Consider the following 27,556-nt stretch of genomic DNA (forward strand, 5'->3'; position numbering starts at 1 on the left):
CCGCCAAGGCCACCTCCTCCTGGTGCCACGTGGTACGACACCGGCCGGCCGCGATTCCGCTCGCGACGGGGGTCCTGGCAGCCCTCCCACTACCACCGGGCGGAGGATACGGAAGGATTCGGGCTGCCGGCCCACACCGCGTGGGGGAGCAGAAGGTTAACCCGAAAGCCCCGTGTCCCGCGCCGCTCCACGTCTCCCGCCTTGGCAGGCGTCGGGCTGGCTTAGTCGCGTCTCAGCGGACCGACTTGGTGTCACGCACCCCCGAAGCGGGACTGTAAAGCCTCCACCCGCGCCCTCCGCGCCAACGTGCGAGCGCGGGCCAGAGACCCGCGTCTGGGCGCAGCGAGGTGGGGTCCCCAGGGGCGGCTGTCTCCGCGCGGCGGCGGGCGGGGACGCCCCCGAGGAAGACCTCACATCAGCCACCCACGTGCAGCCGGACGGAGGCGAGGAGGTCGCTCGGGTCCCCCCGGCAGCGCCTCCCCCCAGCCTCGGCCCCTCCCGCCGCGTCTCCCCGCCCCGTCCGGGGTTCATCCTCCGCCGCCGAGTGGAGCGGCGCCGCTCGGGGCCGTGTGGTGCCGAGCAGCCGCCTGCGCCGCGTCGCCGGTTTAAGCGCAGTGCGGGGCCGCGGCCGGGGGCGGCGGTAGTGAGACCAGCGTTACGCTCCAGCCCCCTTTTCCCTCCATGGTTTCGCTCGGCTCCCGTGAGTAACTTGGCTCCGGGGGCTCCACTCGCCCGCCCGCCCGCCGCCCGCCGCCCAGGACCGCGCCGCCGGCCCCCGCCGCCAGCAGACCCCTTCGGACGGCCCTCGCAGCGCAGGCCGGGACGCCTCTCCCCCCTCCGCCCCAGCCGCGGAAAGTTAAGTTTGAAGAGGGGGGAAGAGGGAAACATGGACATGAAGAGGAGGATCCACCTGGAGCTGAGGAACCGGACCCCGGCAGCTGTAAGCAGAGCCCCCCTCGGCCGTCCTCTGTCTCCGATGACTTGCATGTCATGGTGGCCACCTGCGGGGCCCCGGGTGCGGGCTCGCCAGCCCCGGTGCGGGGACGGGCGCAACTCGCGGGCTGGGACCGGGCAGGCGGCCGGCGGGCGCGGAGGGGGGAGCGAGCGCGCGGGGATTAACTCTTTGGCGCCCGCGGGCCCCCGCGGCCGTCCGAGGAGGGCGGTGGGCTGGGGGAAAGCAAACTTCGAGCTCCTCGCCCACCGGGGCGCTTCCCGGAGCGGCGCGCGTGTGTGTGGCAGACGGCGAGGGAGGGACAAGGGGGTTGTGTAACGCTGGGAGCCATGTTTGCAGCCTCCCGGGATGCGCGGCCGAGCGGGGACCCGGCCTGCGGAGGAGGCGCGCGGCCGGCCGGGGCTGGGCCCGCTGCGGGCCGGGCTTCGCGCGCCCCGGGCCGGCCGGGCGAGGGGCTCGGGCGGGGAGGGCTCTCCCGTGGCCTGGTGTTGCGGTTGGCGCGGCCCGACCGCGGGCAGGAACCGCAGGGCGAGGAGGGGGCTTTCCGCCTCGGAAGGGGGCCAGGCGCCCCCTCGGTGCCCGGGGGCTTCGGGCGGGCGCGGCCTGGCGCGCGGCGCGGGGGAGGGGCGAGGCCGGGCCGCGGAGGTGGCGCCACCGCCGCCCCTCGTCAGGCCAAGTTTGAAAAAAGGACGCGGTTCCCGCCATTTTTCAAGCCTAAAAATAAAACTTTCTGCCCCCAGTTCTCTCCCTTCCCTTTTGCCCTCCGGCCCTTCCTCACTCCGGGCCTTCCAGGGCGGGCCCCGGTCGGCCCAGGCCGGCCGTTGTGACGGTGGCGGCGGCTTCGCCCTCCCCCCGCGCCGCGGCGGCGCAGCCCGGGGCCCCTGCCCGGGAGGGTGGCCCCTCGGTGTGGGCGGGCAGCGGCTCCGCGCGCCAGCCGGGGCGCGCCACAGGCCGACACAGCGCCATGTTGGCGGGCCCCCGTCTCCCGCCGCCGCGAGCGCTGGCCTGCGGGCCCGGCCCAGCCCGCCCGTCCGCCCCCGGCGGTGGCTGCGGGCCGCCGCTCCCCGAGCCGAGCTCGCGGCTTGCTTTCTGCGGGCTCCGCGGGAGCTCGGTCGCACTGGCGGGAGCTGCGCGCGGCGCTGCCGCCGACTCCTCTCCGCTCGGGAGCTCTGCTGTCCTCCTCCCCCTTCTTAAAAGGGCAATGCCCGGCGGCCGGCTCCGCCCGGGCCAGGAGCCGGGGCTGCGGGCGGGCCTCGGCGGCCTCTGCCCCCCACGAGTGCGCGAGGGAGGCGGACCCGGGCCGGCGCGAGCTGCGGGCAAGCCTTTGAAACCCGCCTCTCCTCCACCCCGCGCGCCTGAGCGGCTTCCCGCGGCCGGGTGCAGGGCCCCGGTCCCCGCGCGGGCGGCCGCCCGCCTGCCAGCCCCCTCCTCGGGTGAGTGGCGGGCTCCGGCGTGGGGGGCCCTGGGGAAGCCCTCCCACCGCGCCCCAGGCCAGCGTGGGCGCGTTTCGTGCAGTCAGGTGGCTGTGGGCACGAGTAACCCACTTGTGGGACTTCATCAGCCAGGCTTCACCCGGTGGGCACGAGGTTTTGAGCCCCTCGGGTCCCCACGAGTGAGGTTCGGGGCGCAGCACCACGTGGCCACCCCGAGCATCCCTGAGGGAGCCGACGGCGTGGGCGTCTCTGCTAATCCCCGGGGTTTTCAAGTGGAGGTGGGACCAAGCCCGTCCCTTCCGTTCATCAGTCAGACATTTTGTGTCGGCCACGTGCTGGTGGATTGAAGGGTTAAACCTCTTCCCACTGTAAAACTCGACGAGTTCTCGGCTCGTGTTTTTTTTTGAGACGTTGTTAGTTTCAGACGTTTGCGTTATTACTGAGTAGTTGTAAATCAGTAGAATGTGGAGTAATTACAGTCAGCCAGAATTTCCGAGAGAAAAGTACTCCACACTTGGATCTTCCAAGTATTTTCAAATCGAGCATTTGAATTCTTCGTGCAGTAACTAAAGGACTCTTAAAGTACTTACTGGGTAAAGATCGCTGTTGCCTCCCTCTGGGAAGTACAACTGGGCTGGTGGTCCCACCATATGGAGTTTTTTCATAGATGGGATGACTAATGTATTGCTCTTTGACAACTATGCATTTTTGTGCAAGTGTTCATTTTTTACCTAATCCACTTAGGCCGTACCCTCTTGCCAAACACAGGCCAGAGTCCTGTGGCTATTTAATTAAAATTAAATTAAAAGGTCAGTTTGACAGTTGCACTGTCCACATTTCACGGGCGCAGGGAAATTGACTAGTGGCTATTGTACTGGTCAGCACTGGTCTACAGCAGTCCACTGGTTTAGTAACTATTTGAGGACCAACAGTATGGAAACAGTACCAGTATTAAATGTTTGAATACAGACCTGGAGAAGCAGTGTGCACAGCACTTGAGAGCTTCCCCCTTCTCTCCTGACCCCTGTGGTGCCTGTTGTACTGGCCTTGAAAGTGTTAACTGGAGCCGCCAACAACGTGGGGGAGAAGGACAGGCTGCCCTGGGGATTCACAGGGAGACTGAGGGCAGGAGGAGTAGGCTCTTAAGAGATGGATTCTCTGACTTTAAACTGAAGGCTCTTCTGGGGAAAAATGCTATAGATTTTGACGAGATATTTAAGAGCAGCTAAAAAGTGTTTTTGAAGAACAGTATCATCCTTAAGGCAAATGGGAAGTTCCAAAATGACTCCTTTAAAGCCCAAATCAATTAGTCATAGGCTCCTTATATTTTGTGTGGGGCCAGGAGTAGGTTTGGCTTCTGGGATCCGACAGAATCTCGTCATTTGGGGAAAGAGGAAGAATCCTTGTCTTTTGAATGTATGGACAAGAGGCTCTTAAATGCAGAAGAGTGTACCCCTGGCCGACCTTAATGTCATTAAGTAAGATCTAAGTGTTTGAGGAGGGTAAGTGGAGGTTTGATCATAAATGTTTTTAGGGTGTTTTTTTTTAAAGACCAGATGGGCTTGTATTGTGTATGGCTTTTTTGTTCTTTATTTTGGGGTTTGCAGAAGACCCTGGTAACATTTTACCTTCTTGTGTTCTTTGGCCAAAGGCGTAGATCAAGATAATAGGTTCAGTTCACCGAGTACCATATCCTTGTTGTTTATAAACACAGGTAATCTCATTTCTCTAATGAGGAACTAAAATATATATGTAATTCAATATTCTCTTAAGTCCGAAACAGCTCCTTATGTCAGAGGTGTCTCTAAGTCCTAAACAGCTCCTTATGTCAGAGGTGTGGTCATAGTGGAAAAAATGACTAAGACGGATTTAAAAAATAATCTTCATAAAGAATGGTGATAACCATTTAAAAATATAGGAATATTTTACATAAAATATTTGTATTGCCAGTTACTCCACTGGGAACAAATTGTACAGCCCTAAAACATACCATATACACCACAGAAATTGTTGATAGGAGCACCTTGTTAACTGCATCTAGAAACAGCTAGTCTTGCTGTTAGCCCTTTTTGAGTTTTTCCTTCAAAGTTAGAAGGCCAAGGAGTTCCTGTGGTTCACAGTCTATGCCCCTGTGGAACACTGGGTGTGATTGCAAGACCAAGACATTTTATATGCCATAAATAAGAAGTCTTTCCTTAGTCCCAATTTATTGGAAAAAAAAAATTAGGTTTTTCTCACATTTTCTCCAATTTTGGGCATCTATTGTTGTCTATTGTGATGTAAGTTTGAGCTCAACAGGATATTTTAATTGGTTGCATAGCAACTAATTGGGCTTTTTCATTGTATAATAATACGTATTCATTGAAGAAAAATTAGATACCCATAAGCCAAAAAAATAGTAGATACAGATAAGTAAAAAATTTTAAAAATAGAAATCTCTCACACACATACTCATCCTATCATCTAGACATTCTGGTGTGTTAAATTTATTTAGTTATATAAATAAAGTAAACATCTTTATCTTTCTGTCATTATTTATTACAGTGTGATTGTTACTCTATGCATAGATCATAATTTAACCGTCCCTATGGGGTGGTTAGAAGGTTTTTTGCTTTTTAGAATGATTCCCTTCTTTACCCACCAGTAGAATTTGGGTGTTTCCTTCATGCCAATAGTTCTGCCACCTAATCACATTTGAGAACCAGTAATATAAATCTGTTCTATGGTCATTTTGAAAACATTTCTTTTAAAATAATAGTAGGGTAGAAGGCTTGAACATTGATTAACTCAGAAGGAGGGAAGTTAGCAAGAGTGGCAGGAGTTGCTTTTTCTTTCTACATTTTTGGATTTCACATACTACAATGTATTTTTTAATTAAAAGAATTGGTAACTTAAAATGGTCTTTAATTCCTCTATACTTTTTTTGCCCTCTTATAACAATTACAACTGTTGTAATTGAAGAAGGTCACTGAACCAGTTAGGTAAAATTGATCTTTTTTTCACAGTGGCCAGGGGAGTGGGAAATGAGAGAAAATTGGAGAGGATGGAAGGGAAATCGGAGTTAGATGTCCTCTGTGGCTCCAGTCCCTGGAACTTGGCTGCAGTATAGCTCAATTTTTTTCAGTAAAAACAGTACTGTTTGCTGACTGCTGTACAAAAGAGTTAAATAGGAAATAATGGATTTTTGTTTTTAAATGTTTAAATTGATGTTTGAGAAAAGGCTAGTTTAATTGGAAAATGAAGTATGAAGAAGAGTGAATTTGACCCCGAAAGTTAAACCATCCATCTTTGAGCAGAAGGCCAGCTAACTCTATCTTGGACCAAATAGCTCCCTAAATTTTACATACAAATGTATAAGTGCCTGCCTTAGATAGTGGCTATGGGAGGATTTGGGGCATGAGAAGGAGAAACTAGGGCCCTTTCTTCTTGATTAGAACCTCCCTTTATTCTGGATCTAGATTAGGAGGCTGGGGTTGTGTGCCCACCTGCGCAATGCCCCCAGGCATTCTTTCCCACAGTTGTGTTCTCCCTTGCCAGGCAGTCTGGATCCCTTCACATTTCAGGAAGAGATGGGGGAGTGGGGAGGCTTAGTTATCTCAAATGCTGCTGACACAATGCCCAGGAGAAGATACCTTTTCACCCACACACAAAAGTCCTGTTTAGACCTTTAGACAAGCTAGAAGGCTGCTGCTGATGGGCTTTCCAGACTTGTTATCCTCAGGCACAGCACTAAGTGGGACCCTCCTGTGGTCTCTGCTTTCTGCAGTAATTCCCACGGACCTGTCCTCATTCCCCAGTGGCTTGTCCTCTGACTGTGCCTCTGGAGCTCTGTTCTGGGAGTAGCACAATTCTTTACTACATCCTCAGCCTTCCTGGAAAAGTCAAGGGACATGCTTTCTCAGCTGAGCCATAAAACCCTCTGCCCTGCTCACCCCAGTAAATTCTGTTGCCTCCTACTCATGGAGAAAATTACACGTCTCTCATGTGCATTCCCTGAACTTCTCGCTCTCCCACTTACAGACTCACCTTTACCTATATTCATCCTAGCCGTTGCTTCTTCACAGGAGGAGGTGCCCCACCTACAACAAGAGTAGAAAGATATATCTTGTTTTTTATATGCATTTTGTATTCTTGTAGTCGGACATTTGTTTATTGACATTTTGTATTTTTTATGGCTTGTCTTTTTTTTTTTTTTTGGTCAATCTTTCTTTTGGGGTGTTTATTTTTTTCCTCAGGGTAAAAACTACCCTCAAGAAAAAGGTAAATAAATGTAGATACCTAGAGTTTTCGTATATTCACAAAAATGTGTTGAAAGGGGATTGGTTGCCATTTTAAATAACTCACAACTCGATAACAGAAACTCAAATGTTTATATACTTTCACCCAGCAATAGATTGTGAGGAAACAATCCTGATTACAGAAGAAATTTTACATGAAAAGGTACCATCGCATTATTTATAATGTTGAAAATTGGAAACATTCAACAGGGAGGATTGTAATTTATGGTACAGCCATACATTATAATTTCTTTAGCTATTAACAGATATTCAGGGTTGTTACTTTAAAGTATGCTACATAATGTAGTTTTATCTCACCTCACCTATATTTAAAACGTACAGAGAAAAACTGAAAAATACCAAATACCAAAATATGAATAAAATACCAAAGTATTAATAGTGATGAAAATTACTATGCTTTGCATTAATGTGATTATGCTTATGATCAGAAAGTAGGTTCTCCTTATATCCAAGTTTTCTCTGATTTTCTCATTTGCTCAATCCCCTACAATCCTGACAGAAAACCCCTATGCAGTACTCTTGACAAACCTGTGACCATTTTTTCCTTTTCAATCATTGTGAAGGCTCTTTATCATAATGGGATATAGTGGCAACTGAAATAGACATGACCCTGCCCTTGTGATGAATCTTGAAGCTTAAAGTCTGACTTTTACCTTTATTTTTTTCTCCCACTTTTTTTTCTTTTTTAAAAAAATTTATTTATTGGGGTGACAATTGTTAATGAAATTACATAATTTCAGGTGTACAATTATGTATTACATCATCTATAAATCCCATTGTGTGTTTACCACCCAGAGTCAGTTCTCCTTCCATCACCATATATTTGAAACCTTTATTTTTTTATAGATTAATATTGTCATCATTGAAGTATAAAATAAGGTTCTAGAGAAAAGTCTCCCAGCCACTCACTTTCTATTCCTGAGAGAGTTTATGTAAATACAAGAAAGTGAATGTGTGATATATTACATAAATAACAACATATTATACATTCTGTACGTTTTTCATTCCACAGTGTATCCTGGAAATGAGTCCCGTGTTGGTGGGCATTTAAGTTTTCTGATTTTTTTCAATCCTTTTTAAAAAATAACGTCTTCTGCCTTATTTCACAAGCCTTTCTGGGTATTCAAAGTAATCCTTCACCTTTGGGTACCACTCCTGATTCTTCTCAAGTCTCCTTTGCAGGAGCTCCCAGGGTTCTATCCTTAGTCTTCATAGGAATTCTGTCCTTTCACTACTACCTTTGTCCTGATGCCTCCCCAATACAGAATTTATAACCCAGACTTCCCCAGGACTCCAGACCCATGTGTCCAGCTGCCTGGGGATCCTTTCATCTGTATTCCATAGGAATCTTAAACTTGGTACCCATTGAGGTATTCCTTACACCTCTCCCTCAGTGAGCTTTTCCTTCCTTATTTCCACCTAGCTACATGGTTCCCATTTCTCTAAAGCAGAACTTTAATTCCTCTCCATTATCTTCCATACTCAACAAGTAAACTGGGGAAATGGAGCCCCTTTAACATGATTTTTCTCCTAATTTCCTCTTCTTGATTCCCATTCTGTTGTTTGGGTCAGCAAACATATTCTAACTCACATTTGAATGCTCTGTGGTAGTATGTGATGACTAGTTAAAGTAGAATTTTACTGGTTGAGTGAAATGTCCAGGAGGTTATTTCACCCAGTGAGCTGGGAGCCAAAATGGCTTAAGAGGCAACATGGCTAACTAATTCTTCCTCACTTGGCTTTTGGCATAATAGTGTCATTCTGTATATAAATTTTGGATTCTCTGTCATACATAGTCATAGAAAATCCCTTGTATTGTATACTACTTAGGAGGGTGACAATTACAGTTGACTTTTTTATTATGGTTTGTTACTGTTTTTAAATACAAATGAAATACATGCTTGTAAAAAATGTATATGGTACAGATATGAATAAAGTAAACAACAAAGGTCTCTGTCATTCCCCTCCTCCCTTTCCCTGAGGTTACTTTCTCAGCATTTACTATGCCCCAAGCACTACTCCCTACAACAACGCCATGAGGTATGTACTATTTTTTCCATTTCACAGATGAGGAAACAGAGAGAGATGTAAAGTGGCTTGCCCAAGGTCACACAGGTTATAAGTGGCAGAGCCCAGCTCTCCTCATTTGACCTCTTCAGTTTTCAGATGTGCTTATTTTCACCAGAAGGGGGAAGAATGGTGGAGGTATCTAGAGAAAAGTGGAAGGGAGGGAGTAAAAAGGTATAATAGGACTGCATGCATCCTGACTGAAACCAGGGCTTCTGAGAAGGAAGTATACAGGGTAGTGAGAAGTAGTGAAGAAGCAAGTGAGAAGTTGTGGTGTTGTGGGTATCACTGCCTATAAATCTGTTTCCTTCTCTGTAAATGGGGGGAGGGTGTGGTGGTACAAAGAATTACAAGTAGGTTCTCCGTGAATGATAGCAATCACTAGAGTAGGATCCTTGGATTCTGTATTACTAGCTCCTGTCCTCATTTTAGAACCATTAGCATCTTTCTTCCACATACATGCTTGATTAATGCTATTAAATTTGGTAGATCACTGCAAGAATGCCTTTGGCAGTTAAAACTAATTTGCATCACTATAAATTGATCAACATGCGTTAAAAAGTTGCATGTTTCAGAGTCAACCACAGAACACGAATGGCAATGAGAATTATGATGGTAGATATTCACAGAGTAGACTGCTAAACAGTATTCAGAATTTTTAAGATGTGGATACCCTTGGATGGATTTGAGTTCTGAATTTTGGACCGCCAAAGAAGATTTTATGGTCTGAAAAAGGAACGTAATTTAATGTCTACAGTTCTCTCCCCTAGAAATATCAAATATCTTTCTCATATATAACCCAAATCGATCTTTGTTTTCAATTAAGGCCTCTTCCATCTTGACCCCTTCCTCATGTCAAAATAATCTTAGTAAAGATTAATAAAACCACAAGTAGAGACATGTAGTGCTGCCAAAAATCTCTTACTGATCTTAATAGGAAAAGTAAAGCTTTCCTCTTTTCTTTGTGTCAACTTCCTGGGCCTTGACATAGACGCAGCCTGAAAGGGGTGGAGGGTGTCTTCACTCTGCGTTTGTAGTTAAAGTTACCCCTTGGGGAGCAGACTTGGGAAAAGGAATATGGGGGATATAGTTTCTTACTTACATCTTGCATCTTAAGAACTGTAGTTTCTGTCTCTGGAAAGGAAAGAGTTTAAACCTTTATTTATACCATGGTGTAACATTCCACCCTTGATATCTATTAGTATATTGTTACTAAAGCCTTAATTATTTTTCATTTATTTATAACTGTGATCTAAGTCTAAGTAGAGGCTGCCCCTATATGTGGATGTTTTTGCTGGATATTTATGTTTGGAGTTAGTGCTCTTTTTGTTCTTTGTTTTCTGTATGTTTTTATGAAAGCTCATCTTTTTATTTTTATTTTTCCCTTTGTCATCCACAGGTTCGAGAACTTGTCCTGGACAATTGCAAATCAAATGATGGGAAAATTGAGGGCTTAACTGCTGAATTTGTGAACTTAGAGTTCCTCAGTTTAATAAATGTAGGCTTGATTTCAGTTTCAAATCTCCCCAAACTACCTAAATTGAAAAAGGTAAGTGCTGTTTTCTTTCATCATAAAAGAGAACCATTCTGGGAAGGGAAAAACATGATTTTACCTGTAAGGAAACATGTACTGTAGCAAAAAACACACGCCTTTGGAACTGGGCATATATCTGGGATTGAATTCCGGGTCTATCGTTTCCCTGATGGGTGATCTTCTGTAGGTTATTTAATCTCTCTAAGGCTCAATTTCCTCACCTGTAAACTGGTGATACCACCTGACCTTACAGAATTGCTGTGATGTTTGGAAATAATACATGTTGGATGCTCAGTAGGTAATAGTTATGAATGATTATTTTGTGAATCATTTATTAATTGTTATACATTTGTTGTTACAATGTTAAATACATTTGTTCTTAGTATGCTCTGGTTTAGGGACCACAGGGTGCCTACCACTCTTCAAGTTTTATGTTTGTTGATTAAGGTTGAATTTAATAGTAAAGATTTTTCAGATTTGTGGTTTTTATGATAATTCAAATCCATTGTATAATTTTTAATGACTAGACGTTTAAAACGTGTTGTGACCGACTGCAGGTATTCATTGTAAGGAAACTACTGTATTTCCTTGCCTTAGCTGATGACCCATTGTTAGTGCTGCATTGGTCTAATGACAAACCAGTCACTACCCTCCTTCCAAGTCCCCCACCACCTAAGGTGTTTTCTCATGTCCTTGTACATTTAACTGTCACAGAGCCCCAAAATGTCAAAACTGGAAGAAACTTTGATCTTCTAGGCTAGCCCATTATTTTACAGACATACCAGTAGACCCAGAAAGGTACAAGAATTTGCCTAAAGCCACCCACAAAAGTGGTTAGTGCTAAAGCCAGAACTAGAACCCATATCTCCTATTACCTAACCCAGTACCTTTTCCATTACATACGGAAAGGGTTGTAGAATTCTCTGAGGTACATGTGTTTGCTATACTAGGGAATTTACGTTGAAAATTTGTCTAAACAAAGGTACACATAGAAATAAATCTGTCATCAAACTTAGGCAAAGGGCAGGTAGGCTGTCTCTGTAGCTTGCTTTTGAGTCCTGAGGGCCTTATTTTTTGGTTAAGTACGTGAATTGAAAACCAGAAGTGCTTTTTACTTATTTGCCTTATTTAGGTAATAAATGCTCTGGCAGTCCTCTTGAGTTTCAGGGTGACCTGCTTCCTATGTGAAAGAATCCTGTTATTTAAATTGGTAAATTTTTCCTTTCTTCTGATAAGTACCTACTTTAGAGATTCAAGTGTCATCCTTTTTATTTGCATGGGTTATAGGTGACAGTGGAAGCTCTGATTAGTCCATCAAACAACTAATGGCTTTTTAGCATCTATTTACATAAACTTGATGCTAGCAGATCCTAGTAGTATGTGTTTTGTGATGTGTTTTCCTAGCATCCTGATACGTTTTCCTCAATTCTATGGTCCGTGTACTTATCAGACCTATTCAGAAAGGAAGTGTATTGATGACCATCGATACAGAGGCTTTATCAAATCCTTTTGAAGTCTTATTTTAATCAGTTACTTGTAGGGTTAGTGAGGGAAGAATGGAGACATCCATAAATCAAACTTAAAGGCAGATTAGATGTTTTTACAGCTGATGTGGACTTTATTGTCTTCCTACCCTAGATCACATGTTGTTTTTTAACAAGAAACAGGATCTGAAAGAAATTTGATGTATACATGTCACAGGTTTCCTAAATCTACAGATTGCTTTTATTTCAAAATACATATACCACTAAATCCTTTGGCAGATTCCCTTGCTATCTCTATTCCACTCCCTAAGATATTCACGTTGAAAGGATGTGAATATTACATATGTGTGGTATTCTAACCAACCAAAAGAAGTATTCTCTTTTTATTTTGATTTACTAATATCTCAAAAAAGCTAACACTTAGGTCTTTGTTGATTATACACTTACATTTTTAAATCCAGATCATGATTAGATATTTGACTGTAATATCCCATTGGAAGGAAAATTCTTTTGAAAGTTCTTCTCTTCTGAAATATTTAATAACACCTAAGCAGCAGACCTGAATTGTTTTTAAACTCATTCTTTCAACAATTATTTATATTTTTTAAAAAGTTCCTCTATTCTGCATCATATGTTAATTTCATTGCATGCCATAGACTAAATTTCATGACGTTTTCATGCTCTTCTGGGTACGTAGCATAGTGGGGAAGGCATGGATTCTTCTGAAGCTAGCCTGCCCAGCTTGAAATCGTAGGTCCACCACTAGCAGCTATGTGGTTTTGGGCTTGTTACATAGTCTCTTTGTATTTAATTTTCCTCATCTGTCAATGGGGGTAATAATTCTACCTACCCCTATGATGAAATCAAGTGCGTTCATGTATTTCTAGTGCTTCAAACAGTGCCTGGCATTTAACTATGTAAGGATTAGATACAGTTATCATTGTTGTTGGCATTTAAAATAGGGAATTTAAACCAGCTATGAGGGCCTAAGTTTTCTCATCTGCAAAATGATAAGTTTGAATTAGATGCTCTCAACCATCTAATTTTTTCAGGCTCCAGTTTCTTTCACTCTAAGATTCTAATATTTCTTGCTGAAGGCTCACTCCTTTATTGGCACACCACTTGCTGTGCTACTTGACCTGCAGCTAAGAAATTAGAGTAGGTTCTTATAAAGGCCAGGTTTATGCAAAAAGTGGCCTCCGGGGAGTTGGTTGTGTCAGCCCTGAAGCTATTGCCCCACTCCTTTTCCTCAGGTCATGGACCTTCTTTTAAGGGCTTGTTTTGGGACCTGTACCACTCCAGTAGACTTCAAAGCAACATTTCCTGGTGGCTTCCAGATGTAGAACCCCACAGTGTATCAGCATTTACAGAACTACATTAGATTTCAAGTGGGCATAGCAAGTTTTGCTTAGCACATAAAATAAGCCGGGCCGTTTATCTTTCCTGGCAGGTATAGAGTTAACAACTTCTCAAAGAATTCTAATTTGCTTTGACCTACTTTTCAGGTGAGAAAATGTATTATTCACTGATATCAGGGGCCAGTTCTCGAGCAAACTTATAATTAGCAGCTGGTTAAGAAAACAACTCTTCTCATCCTATCCTGTCTCTCCTGTGAAATGTTGCTGGGATCTGTAAACTGTTTGGGTTTAATCAAACAAAATGAACATAAATGCCCTGATAAAAAGAGATCTTTGATAAGTATTTAAGAACTATATTTGCTCTTTAGAACACCTTAATGATGTATGTTTCTCTTTGTATTTGTGTTTGTGCTGTGTGCATTCTCTTGTAGCTTGAGCTCAGTGACAATAGAATCTATGGGTGTCTGGACATGTTGGCAGAAAAACTTCCAAATCTCACACATCTAAATTTAAGTGGAAATAAACTGAAAGATATCAGCACCTTGGAACCTTTGGTAAGTAATTGAGAATTTAGAATCCAGGACTTATTGGATTCATTTTCATTTTCATATTTCTTTATAGTGAGGGAAATGATTGGAAATAATAATTGAGAAAGTGGTGACTTTTTATTATAATAGTTTTTATAGGCGTAGTCCAGTTTTAAAGATCAGGGCCTCTGTAGTTATGTGTGTTCCTGTGACTTGATTCTTCCTGTCTGATACTGTGGTGGCTTCCTTCAAAGGGGAATTCTTTTCTTTTGTCTTTTTTAGCGTTTTGTTTATTTATGAAATTAAAAATTTATCTTAAAAACTTTTTCCCAAACCGGCCAGGCTATTCTATACTTTCACAGAAAAAGCTATTTATTAGGTGGCATATCTGAATTGTAGGTGGAACAGAAGTCCAAAGACAGGTTCAGTAAATTTTAGGTCTTCTGATTCATGATTTTGTGCTCTAGCTGGATCCCACGTTTTGCATGGGAACCCCAAAATCCTCCTCAGTCTTACATACTGAGATAAGCTATGGAAAGTTAAATTCAAGTGCCAATTGGGTTATAGACTTGCTGTGTGACATTGGGCAAATTGTTTCTTCTCTCTGGGCCTCAGTTTCCTTACTTGTGAAGCAGGGACAGTAATCCATGCCTTACTTACCTCACTTAGTTCTGAGAATAAAAAGGTGATGCACTTATTTTGCTTTATAAGTTGGGACGCTGTGCTACTGGGGGTCCAGTCCATGTGGAAGTTGTAGTGGCCAGGAAAGAGCTTCTGGAGACAGGGATTACTGCGGGGTGTGGGGCAGCCCCCAGGCTGTTCTTTTGGCTGCCATCTGGAAATTTCTATGAATTCATGATTGTTAAATGATGCTTTCCTTAAATATGACATACTATAAATTTGGCATACAGGTAGAATTCCATTTTAATGAGACTAATGGAATTCAAATCTGTTCATACTACACAAAGAAGTCTATAGCTTCTTTCTGTTTTTATTGGTATACATAAAGTCAATATTTCTATTTGACTTAACTTGCAACCATTAATTGGGAGATTATATAGCAGATAGGAACCGTCTTTCAGGATCCAGAAGAGCAGAACCCAAGAGCATGATAAGTAAGGCATCTTCTGCTGTCTGTCTTTTCTGATGTCACAATATATTACAATATTTGAATTTCACATCAGTTGTGTAGAATGTTCTGTTGATATTTGCAAGGGAAGATAAGAGTTAAATTGTGACTTTAGTGAAGGATTTCTTGTCAGAATTATAGGGTCTTTTCTCTCCTAATGAATAATTGAGCCACTGCTCCAGTGTAGATTTAATCATTTGCAGAATCACTAAGTGGACCACACTTAACTCATATTTCTCATAAATGTTGAGCCTGTTTCTCCCCTTTGCTCTATGAATTTTCCCCTTTTTTCTATGATAGATACATTCAGATACTTAGGCTCCCTCATTTTTACAAGTTCTATCTTCCTCTAAACTAATCCCCATTTACAATGTTTAAGCAAACACTTAATGAGTTTTGCTGTATTCAAGGCCATTAACATTTACACATTGTATCCCATATAATCCAGAGGAGAGAAAAAGACTGTCCTTTTAGAGATGAGGAAACCGACTTTAGAAAGCTTAAGTAATTACTCAGTGGCACTGGACAAATAGCAGAGTAGGGATTCAAATCCAAGTCCACCATTCTTTCCAGTGCTCTTGGAACTTGTTTTCTTTTTACCTACAAATTTATTCCATAGCCAAGTTGATCTAAGCTGGGAATTCCAATAGGATCACCACATTACGTGCTGATGATCTCCCTCCCAGTCAGATGGCTACATTAAACCTTTATTGTCTATGTGTTAATGACAGGCCTGCCAATTCAGGGTTACTGTAAGCACAGGAACCCCTTTTTTCTAGAACAGAGTACCAAGCAGTATTTTTCCAAACTAAGATTACCAGCTATTCCCGAATTCTCCTGGCAACCTCGGGCCTCTTTGATACTTCATCAGAAGCCTTTGTCAGTGCCCTAACACACAGATGCAGAGCAAAAGCAAGAATTGTGCGGGAGCTGTTTTCTTGGCTGTTCCTGGTCCGGTCAGTGGTGGATAAGGGCCCTTTGGTGGCTGTGAAAGTCTCAGTCCCCTGGGACAGTGAAGAAGGAAAAATGATCACTATTGTATTTAACATTTTTGGAGGATCTACTATGTATTATACAGTGTAATGGGTATTTTATATATGTTAGGTCATTAGTAACCTTCCAAGAATATTTTTACAAAGTGGATAGAAGTAGCATGGCCCTCATTTTACATATGAGGAAGCTGAGGCTTGGGAGAGGCTGCATCCATTGTCCAGAGTCACACACTTGATTAGCCTATGACAGAGCCACAGCACTGCACATCCAGGGCTAGCTGGAAAAGCCTGAGTTCCTGCCCTTCTCTGAACTTGCTACTCAGATTCCTGGCGGTGCTAGGTAGTTCTCCTGAAGTTAGACCATGGAATCAAATAAAACAGTAGAAGGTGAAGGGGGGAAATGTTGAATCCATTTTTACTTCTGAAAGTATTTTTCAGTGGGGAAAAACACCATCCTCATCCTCATTAACCACATACATTTTGAGCACCGTCTACATTGAGCCCAGTACTTACAGTCACTGCAATGATTGTGAATGCCTCTGCTTGCTACAGGGACATTAATCGAGAGACAAAGAAGGCATCAATTCAAACTTCCTTGGACACCTTTTTTAAGAGACCTGGGCCATCCAAACCATCCCCCAAAGCCTTTCTAAATTCTAAGAAGGCAAGCAAAATTATTGTTAATAAAATGTTTAATGTTTATTATGGCTAGCCTATTAGTTTTAGGCCAAATTTCTGGTATGATAGAGTTGTGTGTGTTTTTTGTTGTTGTTTTTTTAAGCAGTATTTAGACATTACCTTGGGATCCTGAATGATCTGTTTGTAGTGTATTTTGGGCCTCAAAATGTAATTTTACTACTTTAAACAAGTCTAGGATACTATAATTATTTGTGGTATTGTTTATTTGCTTTCACTTGGTTTTCTAGTATGTCCGAATTATAATGGGTCCTTTCTCAAGTAGTAGCCAAAAACTTCACAGATTTGTAGAGTTTCAGAAACAGAGCCTTGGAGGCCCTGAATAGTGGGATAGTCAATAGAACTAGAGAAAGACCTTGGGGCACTGTAGAGCATTAAAGGTCTGGGATTGTATGCATTTTTGTACATTTATTCCTAGGGAATAATTTTGAGAAGTACATGGCTCATTCCTTTGAGCAAAGAATTTTTAGACTGAGCCTCTTTGGGAAAGCTGCCTAAATTTACCTGTGGTTGTATCTTATCTGTTATAGAGTCAACTTTTTTGTGAAGAGAAAAGAGTTCCCAGTATGCTACCTGGTTTTCTGGGGTAGTATTTCAGCATTCCCGACCCCCTACCCCCCCGCCTTTGGCAAGAATTTATACCTGGGCTTCTGGAGGTCAGAGCCTGCCCAATGGGGAATCTAATCTAAAGCTACACACATAAAAGCAGCTCTCCCTATGATGAGAAGGACTGGGGATAGCTTTCTTAAGACCTCAGAAGCGTGACTTACATAAGCACATTATTTGATGCACAAACCTTTGGATCTTCATACAATTGGTATTTGGAGAAGTACTGTTCCTTGTTGCTATAATCCTACTTTGTGTTCCCAAGGGCTGCTCAGTGAGAGTAAAATAAATGTGGGAACTTCATCTTTGACCAGGAAGATAGATGAAGATTCTGTAAGTTTTAATGGTTGGCAACGCTTTTCTCTAAAGGGCCTGATAATAGATCTTTTAGGCTTTGCCAGCCATGCAGCTACTCAGTTTTGCCACTGTAGCACAAAAGAAGGCGTACATAATATAAACAAATGAGTGTGGCTGTGTTTAGTAAAGCTTATTTTACAAAAGCAGGCTGTGGGCTGGAATGGGCCCTTTTGCCAAGCCCTGCTTTAGACCAAAGATTTTCAAATTATTTTATAACTCGTCAGAATTACACAGATAACTCAAGCCCTGAAGACAAGGTTTTGTTTCATCCGCATTTCTTCCGAGATCCTTGTGAGTGTTGAAATAGCTTTCCCAGTAAAGCATCAAAGCCTTTAAAAAGCAACCTTTATTTTTTGCAATTTTATTCAAAGATCTTAATATTTTTATTATTACTATGTTAGACGACACCAAGCTTCAGAACCATTTAAAGTGACATTTATGAAGCTATATAGCATATGCCCTTCAGGCTTGTTGCCCCTGTTCTAAAAGGCACCAGGCTACATAAGATTTCACATTTTGTGTTTGCTTTTTATATGCTTGCACCCAGTCCTCTCTGAGAGGGTCTGCTCCTGTTGCTTTCTCCCTACTTGCCTGTAATACTATCTCTGCCCTTCCAGTCTCTTCATTACCCTTGATCAAACTTAATAGACCTGGGGTTGAAGTACTAATACACTGATGTAACAAATGAAGATCTGAGTAAAATACATGGACATTTTCCAATCCACTTTGACTACTTTCTTAGGCCAGGATTTTAGATCTTAACTATATTTTAGATGAAACTGATAGTCAAAACAAAGGAAGTATTGCAGCAAAGTTTCAAGGTATGGTAAAATCAGAAGAATTTTACGTCTGAAAAGTTTGGTAATAGTGTTAATCGTTTCCTCAAATATTAAAAAAGAGTGTAATGTTTCTTTATTTCTGAAGTTCGAACTCTTGAGACCCCCTTCCTTTGCCCCAGCCTGTATTGACTCCTCCTGTCTTCTCAGAAAATACCTGCATTACCACACTTTGCACTTTATTATATTCCGTTATAGATGTTTCACATCTATGTCCCCGAGTAGAAATCTCAAACACCTTGAGACTGAGTTGGTTGATTGGTCGAATGGGTGAATTTTTTTCCATACTATTAACCCCAGAGCATTGAAGACTATACTTGATACCCAGCAAGTTCTTATTGGCCATTTGATTACTCAAATGTTTAAACTTAGTTTTGAACCAAATTTATTAAATTCTGTTTGATTTGTCTCATACTATGAAAAGATTCCGTTTTAATGAATACTTTTTCAAATTCATATTTCTTAAGACTGATGCTGCCAGAAACAGTTCTTTGAAAAGGGTAGGTGTAGAAGGGAAGGAAGGACTAGTGAAAATCCAGCGGCCTCAAATATAAAGGGTGCAAAGGACTTGAAATGTTATCCTATGTACAAAACTGAGTTGGGTGGTAGCTAATTGAATACAGAGCCTAGAATTTTACCTCTTTTCGGAGATGGGTTTTGTTGCTTATGTTCCTTTGGTTTAGGGGGTGTGTTTTTTTATCCTTTTCTTCAGAAAAAGTTGGAATGTCTGAAAAGCCTGGATCTGTTCAACTGTGAGGTTACTAATCTGAACGACTATCGAGAGAGCGTCTTCAAGCTGCTGCCGCAGCTGACCTACCTGGATGGCTACGACCGAGAAGATGGAGAAGCGCCAGACTCAGATGCCGAGGTGGATGGTGTGGATGAAGAAGAGGATGACGAAGGTGAGTGGGCAGCACAGCTGGTGAACCTATTTTCTGCCTCTCAAGGGTCCTGATAAAGTTACTGAATGTTCTTGCCATTGAGAAAAACAATTTATATCATGCATGTAAGGCATTCCGTTAAATTTGGAGCTAGGACCTCTGTTTAATTTTAATAAGCTCTTGGGACATTGAAACCTTTAAATGATTCTAAATCAAAATGGTTTGTTAGCCACTCAGTCTTGAATTTGGAGCCTAGAGATCATGAGCTTCTTCAACCCGTTGAAGTACTTGTGGTTTACGGTTTACTAAAGGGGTCCCAGTTTCATGTCTCCTGTCTTCCTCCTAGCTCTTCCCCTTTTTCGGTTACCGCCTCCTTATCCTTACAAACTCACTTTCAGCAGCACTCCCAGGATGCCTTTCCCGACACCCATGATCTGGGTCGGCTCCTGTGCGTCTACAGCGTCCCCTCGCTGACCTCTTCATAGCACTTCACATCCTCTGCTCTTTGTGTCCCCGCCAACTATGCTCTGATTGTCTTCTTGGGTAGGGACTGGCTTTTTTTCTCTTTATTCACAGGGCTCAACACTTAAAGGTACTTGGTACATCTTAGATCCAAATATGAATTAAACAGCTGTCCTGCCTTTAATATAAGTCTAGAGTTTAAGAAGGTAATGATTTCAAAGTACTATATGTTTGATTCCATTTTTCATTAATAAGGAAAATGATTTTCTGGCCATAACATGGAATTAGAATATAAATTTTATTTTTGACATTTGGTCAAGCATTTTTTACATCCAGTTATCTTTAAAGATAAAAATACACGATAGAAGTGATCAAGAAAAGTGCAGGAGGAAAAACATCAGGCAGCTTGGGTGCAATTATTGGTGTAGTGTTCTAGAAGCTTTTTTACAGTTTCGTTTTGCAGGAGATTTGAGACAAGGCAGAAAGAGACAGGATGTGAGGTGGTAAAGTGGACACAGAATAGGACATCTCAACTTGTTCCAAATGTTTACGTCATTTATTCCCCTCACCACATGTTCATTTGTTCCTGAAAACCCTTCGTGCCTTTTGTTGTCTAGTTAAGTTCACCTTAAATAAGTTGAACAGCCACATGTGCAGGAGTCTATAAAGGAAATTCTTTGGAGGTTGGAGAGCAGTTCCTGAAGGTGAAGGCAACAAATATTTGAGCATTTCTTATGTGCCAGGCATTATGGGAAATAATTTAGGGGGTGGGGGGAACCACATGGTTCCTGTCCTCTTGGAGCTTACTGTCTATTAAGAAGAAAATATTCGATAATCATAACTGAATAATCACAAGTGAGCAAAGTGTGTGGTAACGGAGAAGCACCAGGTGCTTGTGTGAGAGCACGAGCTGGCAAGTCGGCCTGAGAAGTGATTTTTTAACTGAGACTCAAAGGTTGAGTCAGTGTCAGGCAAGCAGAGCAGAGGGAAGAACGTGCAGAGGCCATGAGGCAGGAGAGAACAGCAAGCTCCGGGACTGGGTGAGGTAAGAGCCGCTTGAGGGGAGGCCTGCACCAAATGGAGTAGAGACGGGCTGCAGGGGTCCTGCCTCCCGCCTCCGTAGAGTTATTAGTGGGGCTCCCAGGTTTGGGGCTGGCTTTGTGCGTACCCTTACTTCAGAGAAGGAGGGTTTTTTGTTTTGTTTCATTTCTGTAACTTTTTACTATGGAAATTTTTAGACATAGACAGAGGTAGAAATAATAGTAAAACTAACTTTCATGTTCCCGTGACTGAGCTTCAACAATGAGTGGTTCATGGCTGATCTTGTTTTATACATATACACCCCTTCCTCCCTTAGAAGCGAATCCCAGACATGGCATCGTTTCATCAGTAAGTACTGTAGGGTACATCTAGTCCACCAGGAGTCCTGGGCTCCAGATTTTAGGGGACTCCTGGACCAAGGGACTGAGCTGCAGCAGCTTGGGAGAAAGAGGGTGACTGTGGTCCATGGTTCCCCTGACACTGGTGTAGCCCAGCGCTTGTCCTATGTATGGACCAAGCCCTAGTTCCCCAGCACCTTAGCAGGTGCGCCCATGGGACACCAAGGGTATGTAATTAATTCCTTTTGGACTATTTTCAGAAGGAGAAGATGAGGAGGACGAGGAGGATGAGGATGGTGAGGAGGAAGAGTTTGATGACGAAGAGGATGAAGACGAAGATGAAGACGTGGAAGGGGAAGATGATGAAGATGAAGTCAGTGGGGAGGTCAGTGCAGCTGTTTGCTGCCCTGCTTCCTATTTAACTTAAAAGTGTAGATTTAAAAAAAAAAAAAAAGGAAAAGGCCTTATGAAGAAATTAGTGTCCTTGTAAACATAGTAATACCAGTCTGATTAATTGAGCTCTTGTACCCCTTTTAATAAATACTACATGGAATGTTTACTGAATGCTAACTAGACACAGTGCTTGACTCTGCAACATACATTTTGACCCTTTAACTTTGGGAGGAACTAACGAGTTGAGTATGTATTCAGTAGGGTGAGAAAACTAGAAACTGAAGGTACTCGTATGTCTGCCCCTTTCTTGTATTCAAAGGAAAGGTATGTTTACCAAGTCTGAACTTGTTCTTGTATATTCAGTTTAATTCGGTAAATATATGTCTCTTGTGTTAGAGAGCTGGGGATGGAGTTAAGTAAAAAATAAGGCCCTGCCCTGAAAGAGCAGGTAGTCTAGTTTAATGGGACACCTAGTAATACAGTATCTCTGAGGAGCTGAATGCCACAGAAGAACAGGAGAAAGGAGTGACTTAACTTTGACCCACAAGGAGGTTTGTGAAAACAGCTGAAGAAAGTTAGACGTCATCAAAAATCGTGTTATTTTTTTAGCACAGAAATGAAGCTGAGCATTTGTATAATCTCATAGGTGTTTAATGAAATAAAATTCCTGAAAGAAGCTTTTTATAGGAATGGTAATGTAGAAATCTTTGTCCAAATCTGCACTGAAAATCAAGATTTTTAAGTCATTTCTTGAGTTATCTGTTATAAGTTGTATGCTAATTAAATACTTCTGGCCAATAAAATGCTTACTTCTGAATAGCAATTTTTAAAGAAAATTTTAAATTAAGCTTATAAGAAAAACCCACCGATCTCAGAACATCAAAGTAGATAAAATAACATTTCAGTTTTCTCCTTGATGGACTGTCACATTTATTGGGAAATTGTATATTTTTTGTACTTCTCAACGTGGCAGAATTTAATAATGGTATGCTATTTACCATTCTTTAGGAAGAGGAATTTGGACATGATGGAGAAGTTGATGAAGACGAAGACGATGAAGACGAGGATGAGGATGAAGGTGGGTCTGATGCATGCGCTTTGTCTTCCTCAGCTGAAAATTGGCGGTGCGGGCCGGGGTCGGGGGGAGCGGGCACAGTCTATTAATTCAGAATTTAGAACCACTGAGAAGAACATGAAATGCCCTTTGCCCTAGTGTTTTTCACAGGCGCTTACTTGTATAGCCCTGTCGGTGCACATATGCTGGTGCAGCTCTGTTGCGTCCTGCACAACACAAGCCGTGGGAAGGCGAGGGAGGCGGCGAGGGTTAAACTATCATAAAGAGACAGAGACTCAAATATAGTTAAATCACAGAGGACCAAGGGACTCACAGCCTCAAGGGACTGGAGCCCCAAATCGGGTCACCGTGGGTATTTATTGATTTTTCACAATAGACATCACATGATTAGGGGCAGGGTCTGCGAAACTCTTACACCACACAATAATCATTCATTCCAAATCCCATAATCGTCCCAAAGCAACCGATGCATACCATCCCCCAAATGACCACGGTGTGGTGCATACAATCCCTGGGGGAACAAGTCTCACAAGATAAGATTATCCCATGAGCCAAACAGGAGGGGTGAGATGTTATTGTTCTAATGGGTCCATTACACCTGAGGGTAAAGGACAACAGTTGAGGCATGTGTCAGCAGCTTCTCAGAAGAAGGGGCACAGCTACCTCCTAACTTTACATTGGCTCATGGGGGTCCTAGGGGGGTCCCGTCTGGCTTAGGTTGTTTCTCCCGTGAGAAATCTTACCCGTCTTTGACTGCAGACCCTGCTTACAAGGACCAAACATGGAGACTTAGGGTAGTATAAACTCAACCCCAATGAGGGACAATCCCACAGGGTCACCTTTCCCTAAGGAAAGATTGGAGGGGACAGACTGCTAGGTTGCTGTGTGACTACACAGCTCACCTGCTATACAGTGATTAATGGTGCCTGAGGGAAAGAGACCCTGTCCTCAGTCCCCACACTGGAATTGTGTTTTTAAACCCCACTGTTTGGGTTACTGCCAGGATTGAGGTTTCTGTGTTTGGAATTCTTTCATTTAAAAAAAAATAATCTTAATTGGATTATAATTTTTTGCAGGATACATAAATAGTACTTTTCTAATCTTACTAGTGTTATTCTTTTCCCCGCCACAAACAATACCAGTGAAACATCTATTTATTTATTATTCATTGAGAGTACAAATTCCCATGCTTGGTTGGTTTCAGAGTACCAGGTTGTTTGCTCTGCTTTCCATTGGTTTGTACTTTCTCAGCATCTGCTCTCTGTGTCAGGCACTGGACTAAATTTACACTGATAGAACAATCCTTACGACCTGGTTTCTACCTTCAAGGAGCTTTTTAGAGCATAATTTGACACAGATTTAGTTAATTTCTTAGAAATAGCCATGAATTTTTTACTAGTTGAAAAAAACAGATGTATAGGTGTTAAACTCTGTGTTAAACCTGAGGAGTCTAAGAAATCCTTTTTAGTTAATATTCCCTTGCTACAATTTGTGTCTTGCCATGTTCTAGGCTAAATACTTGGTGTTATCACACTTAATCCTCCAAATAACACTCTCAAGTTAGTACCATTTTCCCAATTTTACAAACAAGGAAACAGGCTTAAAGAGGTTAGGTGGCCTGCCCAAGATCAATTGTTAGCAAGCATGGGTCAAAAAACAGGCTCACTAACCCCAAAATCCTTGCTGTGCATTTTGATAACTGCTAATGTAATCTCATTGTTGAGACCAACCAAGTGTAAGAAACATTTGGAAGACTGCCAACTTACAATTGAGAAAACTGGATTAACTACTGTGATTTGAGATGCATTTTGCCCTTCTTCGTTCTGTGGTCACTATTTATGCTTTTTATAATTAATACTTCTAATTAACAGTCTATTAATCTGATCAAGCCTTAATCTCCCAACCATCAAAAAATTCATTGTTGTTAACCTCCCTTAGCAATAACCTTTCCAATTGTCTCCAACTGAGTTTTTGTTATTGTACAGAGGAAGAAGAAAGTGGGAAAGGTGAAAAGAGGAAGAGAGAAACAGATGATGAAGGAGAAGATGATTAAGACCCCCAAATAACCTACAAAAAAAGAACTGTTCAGTATTGGTTGGACTGCTCATCTGGATTTGGTAGCTGTTTAAAAAAAAAAAAAAAAAGAGGTAGCTGTGATACAAACCCCAGGACACCCACCCACCCAAAGAGCCAAAGAATAGTTCCTGTGACATTCCGCCTTCCTCCATTTAGTCCCTCTTGGAAATCCACCACCAAGTTTGGGAACTTCACCCAACAAAATTGTAAGCGTTGTTAGGTTTTTGTGTAAGACTCTTGCTGTAGCGTGGATAGCTGTGATTGGTGAGTCAACCATCTGTGGCTACCAGTTACACCAAGATTGTAACAGCATTTTTACTTTCTGTACAACAAAGAAGCTTTGTAAATAAAATCTTAACATTTTGGGTCTGTTTTTTTCATGCTTTTCTTTTTAATTAATTTTTTTTATGTTTAGGACATTATATGTGACAACTGCCAAAGTATTTTTAAGAATTTAAGAGAAATAAACACGTTCCTCTTTGGTAAAGCCTAGTTGTATGCATACATTTTTAAATTAGACTTTAATTGTAAGCTCATGTTAAAACACACTTAAGAACTGGTTTCTTTGGCATTTTTATATTAGTATTTATTGAGGGGAAATGCACAAGTGTAAATGATTTTTGAGCATTTAAATTTAATCCTCATTCTTGATGACTGTGAGAATAAATGAGATAGACTTTTAAAATAATGTTTGAAAGTCAGTGCTCTGGAGCCCCTGAAAGCCAATAAAAATGTTAGATTCAAATGAATTAAGGAAAAGAGGGTAATATAGAAGAAAAGACCTTACCCTGAGTCCCAGGAGATCTGAGTTCTAGTTCTGGACCTGCTACTGATTTCCTGGGTGACCTTGTGTTGACCTCTGGATCACCCAGTCTGTAAAATTGAGGGGGTGTGACCAAATGGCTTCTGAAGTCTCTTCCAGTACTGATGGTCTGTGACCCTCACTGACTGGAAGGTCTAAAGAAAAAAATGGGCTTTGCACCAAGGCTGAAATATGTAGGGTTTGACTGATGGGTAAACAGTATGGTTTGTTACGAAGACAGGCATGCTGAGGAATGACATGTGCAAAGCCTTGCCACGGAGTAGGTAGGCACTGCTTGAGGTCAGCTCAGTTTTTCCAGAGGATGGAAATTTTCTCTATTCTTACAGATCTTAAAGGGATTCGGGGGAAGGGTAAGATATTCTGCAGTCTGTGTATTCAGTAGCTCAGCCATTTAATAGATATGTGACTGCATTGTCAATATTTTTGTAGTGGAAGATTTGAGGATTGTTTTAGTAAATCTTAGCTATAAGCTGCTATGAGGGGTTTTTTTGTGTGTGTAAAAGCTATGTTAAAAATAGGAATCTAATTTGAATTTATGTCTAGAAAAAGTTACATAGTGTCATTAGAACCTCTAAAACATCTTTAAAATTGAAATTTCTAGTCTTTTAAAGTGGAGTTTGTTTTTTGCAAAGAAAATTCAAAAAAATTGGATTTAATTTCTCTTTTAACAGGTATTTATTTTCCCCAACCACAGGCCTTATTTCTCATTTGGCAAACATTCAATACGTCATAGAGTAATTTCTGTAGCCTAAGTGTCCTTGGGTTTTGTAGATGTTGTCAAATACCAAGCTAACTTTGGATGATTATTTTTCCTTTTTTTTCAAGTTTACAGAACTTTCCAGTATCTGCCAAGCACCTAGGATGTGAGGCTCCTGGCTGGGCAAGGGGAGGGGGTTGGAATAGAAACAGGCCAGCCCTTGGGTGCTCAGTAGCTAGGAGGGAAGAGAACAGACACAGCGGTGATTTTTACTAGGACCCAGGACAAGAGGTCCAGTAAGTGGATAATTCAGAGGCTGGGAAGGTGACTTCCAACTAGGAGGATGGGAAGTTTCCTAGAAAGGAAAGTATTTGAGCTGTACATGCAAATACAAGGTTTAGAAATGGCAGTGGAGAAAGGGAGGAACATGAGCAGAGGTAGGGAATTGCTGAGTACATTTATAATCAAACAGGCAAGTTTGACTGGAGGATAATGAAAATAGACGAATGGCAGGTGAGGGGTGAGCAATGATTTGGAACTTCATCCTAAAAGGCCTTGAAGGTCAAACCTTGGACATTCACTTTGTAAAATGTCAGCTTGACCTACTTACTACACGTAGCCAGTGAGGATGTCTAGGGAATTACAAAGTCAGATTTTCATTTCTGTCATGTTTTTCTTTTAAAGTTACGTTTTCCAAAAGCCTGTGACATTCTGTCCTTGGAGAGGTCCTTGAGGCTCAGCTGCTCTTGACTAGACAGTTTTTAAATTTTTGAAGAAGCAAACTTTTTGGTGATGAGGTCACAGAACAGGTCATATTTCTGGAGTTGTCTCCCATCTGAAGGAGACGTTCACTGACTGGCTTTGCCTCCAGCTTCTGCAATGGGTATTTGAGTTACGAAATGTCTGAGCCGGGTAGGAGCCATGATGGGCTGGATGACTAGTACTGACTTGATTCTTCCTGCTCAGTGGAGGCATCTCCACACATACCCCTGCCCTTCAGCTACAGCAATTACTCTGTTCCTGTGTGGTAGGTTGGAATATTGTGATTGCATTTGAAGCGTTTGTTTGTCCTTTCATAATAAAAAGGTTGGAACCATTGCTCATTGTGGAGATGGGGAAACAGACACAGGAGAGGGACTAGTGCTGGTGAAGTGAAAGAACCTAGCCTAGAAACGGGGGCTATTTCCAACTCTGTACTCTTACGTTGAATTCACTCCTACAGGAACCCTGGAACTGAAAATTGACTGACACTTCTTATGGACATGCAGACCGTCTTGTGTAAGACGCTTGCCCCCCAGCCCCTTCAATGCCACCAGGACTCTTAACTAGTCACATGAGGATAGGTACAGCAGCATCAATCCTTCCCATTTCTGGCATTTCTATTGGGGCTACACTATCCTACCACCTGAGAAAGGTGAGACATCACAAAGGTTCTACCCTCAGGCTGTGACCTTCCCTTCTCTCCAGCCCTGTCAAGTTGTGCTGACATCAATTTTAATGA

General features: G+C 42.6%; 1 protein-coding gene across 1 annotated transcript; it reads left to right on the plus strand.

Moving 5' to 3' along the window:
• The first annotated feature begins 542 nt into the window (after positions 1 to 542).
• On the plus strand, positions 543 to 25,022 carry ANP32B (acidic nuclear phosphoprotein 32 family member B). The gene is made up of 7 exons (XM_081065843.1): positions 543 to 940; positions 10,150 to 10,299; positions 13,558 to 13,680; positions 18,982 to 19,171; positions 21,252 to 21,376; positions 22,393 to 22,462; positions 24,445 to 25,022. The coding sequence occupies exons 1-7, from the start codon at positions 887 to 889 to the stop codon at positions 24,510 to 24,512; spliced, it is 780 nt and encodes a 259-aa protein (XP_080921969.1). The 5' UTR covers positions 543 to 886; the 3' UTR covers positions 24,513 to 25,022.
• Positions 25,023 to 27,556: the final 2,534 nt, after the last annotated feature.

The sequence above is a fragment of the Rhinolophus hipposideros genome (genome assembly GCF_964194185.1).
Source record: "Rhinolophus hipposideros genome assembly, chromosome: 11".
NCBI lineage: Eukaryota > Metazoa > Chordata > Mammalia > Chiroptera > Rhinolophidae > Rhinolophus > Rhinolophus hipposideros.